Genomic DNA, 13,989 nt, shown 5'->3' with positions numbered 1-13,989 from the left:
ATATTTCACACAACTAAATTAAATTGCGGGCAATGATATGGGGCCTCAATGAGGCCTAAGATTTATGGCCTCAAATCCTAGGTGTCATGTCATGTAAGTAAGTACAATTTTTATTTTCAATTCCACATAATATATTTTGCCATATCATACTATTGCAACACCAATTTTACCCTTTTACATTTCCTTTTAGATGTTAGGGTGTGAATCAATTATATTAATGAATTTAATTAGGTGACAAAAAAATATTAGCTATTAATTATGTATTAATTTAAAAGATATATCTTACAGATTCTTTAACCAATATTTTTCTTAATTTAATTAAATTCTTTCCCATTACCTGCAGTATGATAACATACTTTTATTTTAGGATGCACTACTTAACTCAAATGATGTAAAGCAAATCCAAACCAAATTAAGAACAATACAATACAGCACTAGCTATGAAAGGAGAAGCTAGCTAATATTAATCAACTATCGCCCACCATCATCAGGCTTCATTATCTGGGCTTGAATCTGCATGCTCTGGTCGTAGTCAATACTGGTTATAACTTCACCTTCATCACCTCTAACATCAACAACGTAAGCATTTGCAGGTGACATCGCAAGCAAGTAGTCGGTCTCTTTCGGAGAGGCATCAGGCTTTCCCTCTGGATGCTTTGCCATAACTTGCAGTATTCCCTCTAGCTCCATAGCTACTTCTTTCATCGTAGGCCTATCCCCTCCTTTCAAACTTAAACATCTTTTGGCGAGATGGGCAACTTGTTCAGCTATTTCAAAGCTTCCCTCTTTGATTATTTCAAGATCAAGAATCTGATCCAAGCGATTCTCTTCCACCGACGTTACAAAAAAGTTCGCTAGGTTTCTCTCTGCCTCAGGCTTCTTGTAAGAAATTGCCACTTGACTCGTTATTAGCTCCACAAGGACAACACCGAAACTATAGACATCACTCTTCTCTGTCAGTGTGTTTGACTGGAGATATTCAGGGTCTAGGTACCCAAGCGTACCTTGCACTAAAGTGGACAGCTGATTTTGATCTTCAGGAACCAATTTCGAAGCTCCAAAATCTGACACTTTGGCTGTGAAATTGTCATCCAGTAGTATATTCGTTGCTTTCACATCTCGGTGCACAATTTGCATTGAAGTAGAGTAGTGCAAGTATGCTAGGGATCCTGCTGTTTCTGCTGCGATCTTCATTCGTAACCCGAAAGAAAGCGGTCCCTTGCCATTCTTTTTATGAATGTGCTCATAAAGAGTGCCATTGCTAATAAACTCGTAAACCAGTAAAGGTGTTTGGGTTTCCAAACAACAACCTAGGAGCCTCACGACATTTCTATGGTTGATTTGAGAAAGAACAATTACCTCATTAATGAATTGATTACTTTGGGTCATTGGGGCATTACTTTTTGACACTTTTATGGCAACCTCCTTTTTATCTGGCAATGTTCCTCTGTAAACAAATCCGTACCCTCCTTCACCAATTTTTCTGCTGTCATCAAAGTTGTTTGTGGCCTTCTTAAGCTCTTCTCTTGTAAATATTTTGGCTGCTTGAGGTCCTTCAAAATTCTCCAATTTTTGTTGTAGCAAGAAGCCACCATTGTCTTTGAAGTACTTCTCCTTGAGTTGCTTGAACTTTCTTCTTTTCATTCCGCAGTATATCCAAAATGTTATAATCAACATGACTAGGAAGCTCAAACAGACACCTGGACAAATTCAAAAGATCAGTACAACTCAAATCTATTCCTACAACTTGACTATTAAATCACCAGGGATTCTAAGATGGAGATTAACCCCAAAGTTCACTCACTGTCCGGCCGGAACTCGGAACTTGGAAGTGCTTGTTTATAGGAATAGGATGCATGTTCTCTTTTTTTTTTTTTGGTATGTAGGATGCATGTTAATATACACACACACACAAAATTGTTATTAGCTAGTGCATACCCAGTGAAATTTGCATTTCTTTGTCATTTTTGCTGGATGTTTCCTTGATTTGGACACAACTATTCCTGTCGTTGTCATCGTTTCTATAGCCCTTGTCACATTTACAAGTGTAACTTCCAATTGAGTTTATGCAAGTTGCATGATCACTACAGAGGGTTAAATTCTTGCACTCATTGATATCTGGAAACAAAAAAAATACATATAAGCTATATAAAACGCAAATCGACTAATCAGTTAAATATTAATTTTATATATATCACACAAATTAATTTGAAAGAGGATATGTGTCTTACCTAGGCAATCATTGAGGAGGTACGGGTTCCCTGCGTAACCTGTCTCACACTGGCAAAAGTAACCACCAGCGCGGTCGACACACTTCGAATTCACACCCTTGCATGCAAAAGCAGTCTCATTGTTCTTCTTTGCTGCTTCGCAGTTGTCATTCCCAATCGCCCAATTTGCAAGCACCGGAAGCTCTTGTCTATTGCCGTTCAGTTCATTGAAACTTTGATTGCCGGCGAATGTGAAGTTGCGCTCATCCACAACAAAGCCGTAGCTGCAAGGGTAGCTCAGGCCCCACTGGTCCGTTGCTCCGAGGCCGTTACCAACTGTCCACACAGCCACCGTAATATTTTGCAGTCCACTAGGGATAGGATTTCCGGAGCACCCAAATCCGGTGCAAGTCTCGGGGAATCTTTTGCCAAATTCATCTTGACACAAGCTTACACCGCTGAACCCTACTGCAAAGGGTTGCTCTGGATCTGTGACTTTAAGAAGAAAACCTTTGAACATCGATACTTTGTTGCACCCAACGGAAAAAACCTTGTTTTTGTCGGAGATGGTGAAAGAAGGGGGCAGATCGAGCACACTGTCTCTGTACAAGGAGGAGTTGTATGAATTGTTGGAATAACAGTTTCGGGACGTCGTCACCATTACTTGCAGCTCACTTTCACCCACAGAAATGTTGGTAATGTTTGTGGGAAAGTAATAGCTATCCAAGAACTTTAGGGATGGTTGCGAGGTGCTGTTGTCGCAAGTGATCTTGAATGGCTGAGCAACTTGTCCCGGCACATATAGGTAACAACCATCACTCAAACCAAACGGATATGGAATTGAGACACCACCACAGCTTTCATTGCATTCAGGCGGGGCTTGAGCAGCTGCTAGCATTGTCGTTGCTGCATAGGCTAATAGCACTGCGGCCAAAGAGAGTTGCAAAAGAAGCATTCTCCCATGTAAGCAGACCATGGCACCACTAACTACTACGTAATAAGAGGGGGAATAGTACTGCTACAAATTTTATTGTGTGTGTTGAAGTTGTGAGAAGCTAAGCTTAGCTTGAATGGTGTTTTATAGCCGGGCTGGGCCATGCCAGGCCATTTGATTAGGGGAAATGTCATCCTCATTTCTCTTCTTCTCTGTCTCTTCCAGTTGTAATGTCCATGTCCAGATTGAGGTCGGTCTTTATTTTTTCATGCATGTGATCATTGTGATGTTATATAATTGGCAATACACCAATTGTTACTCGATAAGCTTAATTGCTAATAGTCAATTAGCCCAGTTGCAAAGTCTTTCATTTTTCTTTAGCTTTTGTTTGCAAATGCATAGTCAATTAGCCCAATTGCCAAGTATTTCTTTTTTCTTTAGTTTTGTTTGTAAATGCCCGGAAAGTCAAACAAAGGCCATGTGATGATGAGATGATCACTCTTGCCACTTCTAGTTTTTAACTAAGGTCTTTCTTTTTTTGGATAGATAACTAAGGTCTTTCTTAGCACACAAGTGCTCTTCAATTTTTTTTAATTTTTTTTTTAAGTTGTGAGATATTTATAAGTGAACAAACCCGTTATAATACTATGATAAGATTATTTGAGCTTTACAACAAAAATAAATTAGCAAATTTAGTTGACCGGGGTGGCCGAAATCCTAATGAACACTATTGCAAAGTACCAATTATTCATTGTGGGATATACCTCACATTCTAACATGATGCATGAGGAATGAGTTTGTTAATAGTACTTAATTACCGTTTAATTAAGTTTTCCTAATTTTCGGCTTATAATCTTGAAGAGGCATGCCTCTTCAATTCTAGGAGGAATAAGGTTATTGTCTTTCTCTTGTTTGTTTTGATATACTCATATTATTTTTTCATTCAATAAATTATTCTCGTTTTGTCGAGATTTTATTAAATAAATAAATTATATATGACTCCTAAACATTGGAATCTAAATTATATAATAAGTCAAGTTGTCAGTTTACTAGTTTTGTGTTCATGGAGATTATATATTTATTTTTGGTGACGAATAAAATTGATTTTGGTGACGAATAAAATTGATGTCACAACTCAAGATTGATGACCTCTACTCAAATTATGTCTCTCCATTGAGATATGTGCACATATTCGGTGACGAGGAATAGATACATACACTCACACGTACCTGACCCGTTCAACAGAAATATGAATATATACATGCATATAACAACTTAGTAATTAAAGTTAATACTCTATCTGCATTGTAGACGAACTAAGCATTTGTACATGTAATGAAAACTTTCGCATAACTAATAAAGGATAAATCTATCTAAAGTAAGCCAAACGAGCGAACGATGAAGGTGTTGATTAACATTCTCTATATATTGAACACAAAAAATAAAAATAAAAATATGGATACTCAATTAATAGATGAAAATGTGAAATCTACGGAATTTGTACATGAATTGTATCAGTGATTGGTATTAATTAAAGACCTACGTACGAGAAATACTATTGACATGAGACGGACGTCCAAACTCAACTTATTACCATATCTATAATATATGATCAATTACTCTTGCTTAGAAAGATGAACACGATAAAGTATGGTTTACTGTCAATATGAATCTGCAATATGTTACTTGACTTACTACAAACTTTTTTCAAACTTGAGCAACGACCTCTGACAAAATAATAATAATAATAATAATAAAAGAACTCCAAAAACATTACAACAACCACTTCTTTAACTTCTTGCTATGCCTGGGTGCCTTGGTGGAATTTTTCATATCAAACTAAGGTGTGGAGTACGTATGTTCAATATTCTTTGCAGTTCGTTGCTCGATCATTGACTAAAAATTGTTGAAAGCACCAAACTCAGAAATTAATCAACAATAATTGAAGATAGAAAACGTTAAAAGTCTAGTCCTTGTTTTACATTCTGGGGGTTAAAGTCGATCGGTCCATACATCTAGCTGTCTTGCATTCGCACTCATCGTCTCTTTCTAGTTTAGACCCTGTTAAGTCATGATCAATAATTAAAATATCTGTATTTACATATCTATTGAAATCTTGAAAAAGAAAGTTATCGAAAATATCATGGATATAGGAGAAAATATATTGTTTTTGAAAGAGTCAATTTATTGAAATTACATATAAATACATATGAATGTCAACATTTTCTACATCCAAAAAGAAATTCAATGTGGTTGAAAAACTGCTCGCTGGTCTACCAAAGTGAAATAATCAGACTAAGATATATGACTCATATTGTACAAATTTTAGTGATGAACATGATAGTTATAGATCTCTTTAGAGCTGCTGATTGTTTTCCCTATAAAGAGATAATAACCCAATAATTTATTCTCTTTGTCTGAAACTTTAATATAATTGAAGTCAATCTCATATAATTGAGAAAGATGAAGTGAATGAATTACTTTTGAAATTGCTTTGTCATGAGTTCTCCTTGTTCAGATTCGTCTTCAAGGAATTTCTCCTCACTTGAATTCCACTCCTCACTCGGATTTTCCCTGATGGGAATACTCCTCATCCAAATTCGCTTTGAGGAGATTTCTCCTCACCCATGTTCACTTTGAGGAGATATCTTCTCACATAGAATTGCATTTAGAGAATTACTTCTTACACAGAATAGCACCTTTCCCTTATACACAGAATATCTTCTCACTTGGATTCATCTCGAGGGGATTTCTCCTCACCCAGTTTCCCTTGAAGAGATCTCTCCATACAGATTTGCATTTAGAGAATTACTGAGTCTTTTCTATAAAAAAATTTTTAATAAGATTTTACATATATTTCTTCATTTTATCGGGGAAATATCCCAAAATTCTTCATTTTATCGGGGATATATCCCAAATATCTAATATATCGGAGATATTTGACGATGTCAGGGAAATTGAGGGAGAAACAATAGAAGATGAGATGTTATTATATTAACCCCCTAAGATATATCGGCCCATCTAAAAAGGAAAATATCAGGGAATATATCAAAAATATCGCAGATATTTCAATCCTTGATCAGGATAACATGTACATCCTTTCAGGTCAACCCACTGTTGATAATAATAATAACCATAACAGTAATTTGATGTTGATGTTGGTTTAGCATATGCAGAATTTAGCATTACTCTTATATATATATAGGGCCCTTTTAGTGAGGGATCCATTTTTTTCGTCTTTTCTAGGGATAGGGCATTAGACCAACTTTTCGATCATATTTTAATATCTTAACCGTTCAGATTTTAGGTCAAAATGTGTAGATCACTTCTGCAAATTTTCAGCCAAATTGATTATCGTTAAGGCATTCAAAACGGCGACTTAAGATTATAAGTATGAATGGTTCAAGTTTGACAGATTTGGTTCGTTCATTGATTTATTATAGTTTGATATCTTAATGATCACCGATTTGGTTGAAAATTTGCAGAAGTGATCTACACATTAGGACCTAAAATCTGAACGGTTGAGATGCCAAAATGTGATCGAAAAGTTGGTCTAATGCTCTATCCCTATAGAAGACCAAAAAAGGGATCCCTTAATGGAAGAGCCCCCTATATATATATATATATATATATATATATATATATATATATAAAATTCAATTTACTCCCCTGAACTTTGGGCTTAAAATCAAATTGGTCCATCTTTCTGAAAATCAATTACGGTAATCCCTATACTCTCAAATGACATCACCCGAGTCCAAAATTTGAATTTGACTCGAAACATGACGTCATGTGCTGAGTTGGAGCTGACATTGGGGCCCACTTTTCAGACTTTAAACCCTATAAGGAGGGCAAAATAGACATTTCCAATTTTTTTTTTCACTCTCTCTCTCTCTCTCTCTCTCTCTCTCTCTCTCTCTCTCTCTCTCTCTCTCTCTCTCTCTCTCTCTCTCTCTCTCTCTCTCTCTCTCTCTCTCTCTCTCTCTCTCTCCTCCTCCTCCTCCCTCACTTCCCCCGTCGAGCTCAAAGGCACCCAAATCGTTCTCCGCGACTCTCCTCTCGTCCTCTACTCCGCTCTTCCTCTCCTCCCCCTTATTGTGACCACTGCTTCAAAACCATAAACCCCAAACCGTCTCTGCCAATCCTGCTCCCTCCACACCTTCTGTAGCCCCAATTGCCACTCCGCCGCCCAATCCTCCTCCCAATCAAACCCTAGGTTCAGCGAGTGGAGTGGAATCACGCACCTGTTTCGAACATGAGGTAACTCGTCGCTGCAGAGCCACGACGCCGAGTCCACTCTCCTCTTCGATGCAGTGTTTGGGCATGGTGACATTGTCGACATGGGGCTGTAAGATTCCTTAGACTCGGGTTGGTCTGATCAGAGAATTGGGCTCTCAGGTTTTCAGCTAGTGCTAGAGGTTGGCCTCCATACGATGGGCGATGTCGTTGGTGGTGGCGGTATCACTGTCAGCAATGATGATGATGATGGTTGGTGGCAGAAGAGTGTTGGACTCTCCCCAGATCGTTCTTTGTTTGTACAGATTGGTTTTGGTGACTGGAGTGGTGGTCCTAGTCTCAGAGGCAGGTTTGTAGTGAGCGCGACGACCAAAGTGGCAATAGAGGTGGGGACCAAGCAGGAGGTGGCGGTGACATTCATGGCGGTGGCGCTAGCAGATTTGGCGATGGAGGTGAGGCTGAGACTCTTTTTAGGCTCAGAGAAATTATAAAAAATAATAAAAAAAAAAAGAGAAAAAAATTCGAAAAATAGAAATGTCTATTTTGCCCTCATTGTAGGGTTTAAAGTCTAAAAAGTGGGCCCCTATGTCGGCTCCGACTCAGCACATGACATCATATTTCGAGTCAAGTTCAAATTTTGAACTCGGGTGATGTTATTTGAGAGTATAAAGACCAACATAATTGATTTTAAAAAGGAATGACCAATCTGATTTTAGGCCCAAAGTTCAAGGGAGTAAACTGAATTTAATCATATATATATATATATATATATATATATTCTTATAGAAAATGAAGTTAATAATACGGATGGAGAACGATTCTCGATGACTATACAAATTACAGAGTATTATCAACGTTATCTTCTACTAGTTGAGAGTTTGGGGATTATTGCTAGCTATGTGATGAAGTTGACAAATCAACAACCGGAAAATGTATAAAATTTTCAAGTTAATTAATTATATAGCAAGCAACCTTAATTTTTGCTAGTTAGCTATTTGTCTAATCTTTAAAAGAATGCTGAGCATTAATCACTGGCGGATCCACATAGTTGATGAGGAGGGCTCAAGCCCGCCCGAAAGTTTTGAAGAAAAAAAGTTTCTATATATAGTATAATCAAAATATTGTCATCTTGATGTTGAAACCCACCTGAAAATAATTATGGACCAGTCTCCGGTCTCCTCTTCGTCCATTCCATTACTCATTAGAAATTGAGCCCTCGTTTTCTTCATCTCTCAGGTTTCTCACTCTCATTTCTATCAATGTTTTAAAACGTTGAGGTGTAGGCTGAGGCGTTTTTCTGTGAACCTCAAGAAGGCGTTCGCCTTGAGGCGTAAGGCGTAAACCTTACGTATAAAAGACCTATATTGATGTAATTATTACTCTTATATATAGCACTTTGGTTTAGTCCATTTCCAAGCATGATCTTTCTTTGTTGTCCCACTGGTAGTAGTACTAGAACTCATTGTTACCTGTACTATAACATAGCATCCTATCAATTACATATAATATACGATTGCTATTACACAAAATCATGCAATCTGCCAAAAATCAAAACATGACTATTTCGGGCAGCATATCAATTAACACTCAATTACTGTGGAATATGGTACTGGACTCTACTGGTATTATATAATTGGTATCATACACAAGAGACAATCACTCAATTAACACAATTATTATAATGACGGCATATCAATTAACACAAGAGACAATCATATACTAGCTACTTGGCCATTTTCAAGCCACTCCCTGAGCCTTCATGGTTGGACAGCTTGACAATATCAAATCACCCAATAAAAAAAGATGAAGTCTTCACTCAAAACTCAAACTAAATCCAACAAAATCTAAATCAATTCCAATGGGATACAAAATCTGCAAAATTGACAGTAACCCACAAACAAGAATATCTAAAAGATCAAAATTTGCAAAATTGACAGTAACCCACAAACTATTGCAACTAAATTAATGGGGTTGCTGGACAAAGCTTCAGCATATTATATTTGACAAAGGCACCAGATTACATACAACTTAAATCACCAGATTACATAGTTCATAACTTCATACAACTTAAAAGTCCCTTACTATGCAATCAACCCATCAACAAATGATGCCCAAAAGTAAGACATTTACTCAGACCCAGATACATATATGATTGTCTAGATAGGAACAACTCAAACCCACCTTCAAATGGCCTGTTGCGAATCCAACTCCAATACCTTCAAATGGCTTGCTGCGAATCGAGCTCCAATCTAGCTCAAATTGACTGTTGCGAATAGAAATCGAACTCTTAACTTGAACTTTGTGATAGGGATCAAATTTGCTTCCTTTTGGAACAGAGAAGGCTGAAATCGGCTCTCCAACACTCAATTACTCTGAGGTCGCGACCTAGAAAGGCTTTAAACCCAATCTGTTTCAAAATGACGTCATTTTTCATTTTTTTTCTGCACGTACGCCTTTAGCGCCTTGGAGGACACCTTAGCAGCCTCACCGCCTAACCACTGAAACACACTCAATTTCAGGCCAGATTTTAACTTTTTGATCCTCAGGAGGCGCACTTTTTAATTCATTGGTTTCTATAACCTATCAGTTGTCACTGCTTGTTCTCTTTCAAATACTCTCGCCTCTCGGCATCCGTCGACATTAATACAACACGATACTTCTTACATTTGTACATAGTTGTACTGAAAAAAAAATTTGGGCTTCACCCAAAAAAAAACACTTGAATATGTAACGCACCCCATTTTCGAATCCTAGATCCGCCATTGGAATTAATCAATAGTGATTGAAGTAGAAAAATACAATAAGGACAAACCAAGTAGAACATTAATTAATCAATCTTAATTGTAATATACAAATTTTAAACAACACAAGTGCATGCACACCCTATGTAAGACCATGCCAGATCAATATTGGCTTAGCTAGTTGCCTTGTAAAAGCAAAATGGATCATGTAGCTAGCTAGGAAAAGACAAGCTAAACGATGTTTATTGGCGAGTTCTGAGCCCCAACTGCCGACGGCTTTGATCTGGACTTCTTTGGTGCTTGTAGCTGATTTCGGAAACGACGGACTGCTGCGGCTATCGTAGTACGTGCCACCTCCTCTCTTTCTTGAGGATTGGGGGCATTGATGAAGTTCCAAATGCCTTGGCATTTGATGGCTACCTTTCTCAAGTCGCTGGCCATGAGTGTAAAGCCTTCCACTTTTGAATGAGATCTCACATTCTCGTTCAGGCGAGGAAGGTTGGAGAAATGCTCGTCGGGTACTGCTACCCAACGTAGAAGTTGTTCAACTCCATAAGAATTGCCTTCCTTGAGTGACTTGGTGATCATTATTGGAGAAGCACTACCCAGATTTTGTTTTCCTGTTAGAGAAGTATCATCACTTGTACTACTACTCGAATAGGTCCAAACAGTGCCTTGCGTTATGAAAAGCATCATGTCGAGTGGTTCTCCGGCTTGAAAGATACTGCTCTTCTCCACATACATCACCGGCTTCAGATAGTCGCAGATCATTTTCACCACTTTTGGATTAGCATCTTTGAGCATCGGCTCCTACATATATAGGGTTTATTTATTAACTCAATTAACTTGTGTATTGATACACAATATATATAAGATAGGGATGGTGAGGTGGTTGAGAAACATACATTTCTTAGCGCATTCACGCAGAGAAAACGCTTAAGATCTTTTCTGGTATCCCATGGAAGAATACTGAATAGATTTTCAAGATTGGCATCTTTGTCTTCTTCCAACTTCTTTTTTATGCTCTTAATGATCTTTTTCTTCAGCTCATTCGGGATTTTATTTCTTTGCATCCACACTTCTAGATCGAGCCTTTTCATTTCAATCTTCCGTCTTATCTCCTCCCATTTTGTAGTTTCAAACTGCATTAGTGTCTGTTTCACGACATAAAAACAAAATCATATAATTAGACAGTCTCCATACATTCATACATATGCTATATTATATGCCTTTCTTATTCTTATTAAAAACCATAAGATAACCATGGCCCTTATGATGATATTTGGATGCTGAAGTTGAAGGAAATTTAAACAAATTGACAGCCTTATTATTTAGATCTCAAAATTCATGACCAACCTGCACATTTCCAATGAGATAAAGAAACAGTAGCAAGCCAATGATGGAGATAAGAATGGCGAATAAGTTTTCCCACACATAGGTACTTGTTTCTGTCAGATTTGTGCCAAAATTACTGCAAAGACGGACCATAATGACGTAATTAACTTAATTATTACCCATAAACAAAATAGTAATTGAGAAAAAAGGAATTGTTTTGAATTTTCTTTAACTATAAATAGTGCATATATCCGCACCTTAGGTTTCTTAGGCCCCACCAAAAGGAGAAGAAGAATTTTCGTGCAAAATTTATGTGTTGCGTATTATTATTTTTTAGACCATCAAGAAATATTCCAAAATTAAATTGTTCCGATGTGATATTGTCACTTAGAGGACAATGCTCCTCTAGGAATGATGTGATAGTTGTATTCGGAGAAGCTTGATTCCCTTTGCAGTAGAACTTACTCATACATCCTTCGTCATTATGCATATATTTTTTACAAGCTCGGTGCCAACATGATGTCTCTCGTTGAATTGAAAAAAAATACCAAAATGCTCCAAGTACCTGAGAAACATTCAAATGAATTTCTTAGGTTTTTTAAAACTGCACCGCAAGTCCACTCTATTATAAGGACCTAATATCTAGCTTAGGCAGTCGATGGTACAGTATGACTTCGAGATTAAATTATTTGTACTGTTAAGGAATATTGAGCATTTAGAATTAGTTTAATTATTACTATATGCATGAATTGATAATTGAGATGTGAAACTTACATGACTCGCAAGGATGTAGAGAAAAAAATTGAATGCACCTTTAACCCATATTCCACTAGTTTTTGTAAATTCTGCAGACGATAAATAAATTCGAAAAATCCTAGGCACATATTGACCAAGAAGAAAGAGGTTCATCATATGTCTATAATCCAAATATCCTGAGCCACTGATTTCGAAGAAAACATATACTATAAACACCTGGAAAAAGAAAAACAGAACAATAAAGGGTTAGAAATTCATTCATCAACTGACTAATATTAATAATGCTAACTAATAGTATTAGACCAAAGATCAATCAAATTAATCTACACTTTTCTTACTTGTGGGAGGGGAAGAACAGCAAGAATGTCAATAAACACGGGGAGGGTCAACCACGGCAACTTCTGAGCTATCTTATTTTTTGCCCCAGCTGTTTTCTTTTTTGTTCGGCAAAATATCCCTACGACTTCCTCAGCAAATTGAGTGCACTCTCCTTTGTCAATCGAATCTTCCGAGACTATGGTTGGTCTCTGATCTTCTACATCCTTGGAGGGTGGACCAGCTTTCTGGATTTTAATGGAACCAGTTTTAATCCACTCACGAATCTGATATGTAATATTCACTATGAAAGTGATATCTGTGAGTGAGCGCAGAAGAATAGCTGCAATCCCCAAAGTCTTGTCTTTTCCAAGGCACTTGTTATCTTCATGGATATATGGAATGTAAAAGAACAATGGATCCAGCAAGACTGCAATTATGCATGAAGTTATAAAGATCTTATCCCACTTTGAAACATCTGCGAAGATTCCCTTAACCGTCGACGGCTTTTCCCATATAGCGGCGAGTAGTGGTGAAGATTCTGAGCGTGCTCTCTCAATACTCGAAGGTTCCGATTTCCCTTCATCAATTCGGCCATTTTTGGGGCCTGAGTAACTTGGGTAACCGTGGTAATCTGGCGGGAAATCTGGGTTTATGCTGATCGATAAAGTAAATGAGTCAGATCGAAAGGCTAGGGAAATGAGATACGAACTAGAGACATCATCATGAACAGAGTTTTAGATATGTGTCTCTGATTCCCTAATTTTTTAGGTCAACTCTGTCAATGAATTTCAGTCTAAAAGAATTTGAAAATGCATGAGATATTAATAATTAAAAATTCTCATATTACTAGTGAAGACCACACCAAAGTCTAAAACTGCCTGGAGATCGATAGTATGTACACTCATATATATAATGCTGCAGTATATACGTGTGACCAGCTTCTAAATAAGTATGCGATGAATTAATCAAATCACTAAAATTAATGAGACCCAAACATATATGGAGAAACTAGAATTAGAGGAACTAACCTCAGTTCAACATGGTCTTCCTCCTGCGAGTTGAGCATCATTATGCCTTATATTTTGGATATACAAGACAATTTTCTGAAAGATCGATGGTCCTGGAAAATTGAAAAAAGTATATATGGAGAAGCAATTCCAATATTCGAAACCAAATTACTGAAATTTGCTAGTGGTGCTAGAAACTAATTAACGTGGTGGAGAACATTGTTGAGAGACTCAAATTTATAGACTTACATGCACGCATCATTAGCTTAGTGCTCAATAGTATCATGACCTAATTAATTAGATATTAAAAAAGACTTGCAGTGTAAGAATTACAATGGAATCTCACGAAACAATAAGTTACCTAATTCTTTAAAAAATAATTTAACTCAACTTGGGTAATATTGTAATAATTAGAATGCGTGGTACTAATATTTTGTAATATTTTGCTTTCT

The 13,989-nt window shown here is 37.1% G+C and overlaps 2 protein-coding genes across 2 annotated transcripts; both read right to left on the bottom strand.

The window, feature by feature from the left end:
- Positions 1-392: 392 nt before the first annotated feature.
- LOC112177964 (wall-associated receptor kinase 1) lies at positions 393-3,239 on the bottom strand. The gene is made up of 3 exons (XM_024316197.2): positions 2,232-3,239; positions 1,939-2,118; positions 393-1,700 (listed from the first exon to the last, which is right to left on the bottom strand). Exons 1-3 carry the CDS (start codon positions 3,184-3,186, stop codon positions 472-474), a joined length of 2,364 nt encoding a protein of 787 aa, XP_024171965.1. The 5' UTR covers positions 3,187-3,239; the 3' UTR covers positions 393-471.
- Positions 3,240-10,258: 7,019 nt separating this feature from the next.
- LOC112176919 (cyclic nucleotide-gated ion channel 1) lies at positions 10,259-13,720 on the bottom strand. Its single transcript, XM_024315060.2, has 7 exons — positions 13,559-13,720; positions 12,551-13,184; positions 12,231-12,428; positions 11,714-12,021; positions 11,478-11,592; positions 11,027-11,275; positions 10,259-10,931 (listed from the first exon to the last, which is right to left on the bottom strand). Exons 1-7 carry the CDS (start codon positions 13,597-13,599, stop codon positions 10,353-10,355), a joined length of 2,124 nt encoding a protein of 707 aa, XP_024170828.1. The 5' UTR covers positions 13,600-13,720; the 3' UTR covers positions 10,259-10,352.
- Between the last annotated feature and the right edge of the window lie 269 nt (positions 13,721-13,989).

Source organism: Rosa chinensis, chromosome 1 (assembly GCF_002994745.2).
Source record: "Rosa chinensis cultivar Old Blush chromosome 1, RchiOBHm-V2, whole genome shotgun sequence".
In the NCBI taxonomy this organism is placed as follows: domain Eukaryota; kingdom Viridiplantae; phylum Streptophyta; class Magnoliopsida; order Rosales; family Rosaceae; genus Rosa; species Rosa chinensis.
This window is presented reverse-complemented; position numbering and strand designations above follow the sequence as displayed.

Coding starts and splice junctions, on each gene's coding strand:
- LOC112177964 (XM_024316197.2), bottom strand. CDS start 3,186: ATGGTCTGCTTACATGGGAGAATGCTTCTTTTGCAACTCTCTTTGGCC. Junction 2,119..2,231: donor CCTCCTCAATGATTGCCTAG/GTAAGACACATA, acceptor TTTTGTTTCCAG/ATATCAATGAGTGCAAGAAT. Junction 1,701..1,938: donor AGAAATGCAAATTTCACTGG/GTATGCACTAGC, acceptor GAATTTGTCCAG/GTGTCTGTTTGAGCTTCCTA.
- LOC112176919 (XM_024315060.2), bottom strand. CDS start 13,599: ATGATGCTCAACTCGCAGGAGGAAGACCATGTTGAACTGAG. Junction 11,276..11,477: donor ATCTCATTGGAAATGTGCAG/GTTGGTCATGAA, acceptor GTCGTGAAACAG/ACACTAATGCAGTTTGAAAC. Junction 10,932..11,026: donor GCGTGAATGCGCTAAGAAAT/GTATGTTTCTCA, acceptor CTATATATGTAG/GAGCCGATGCTCAAAGATGC.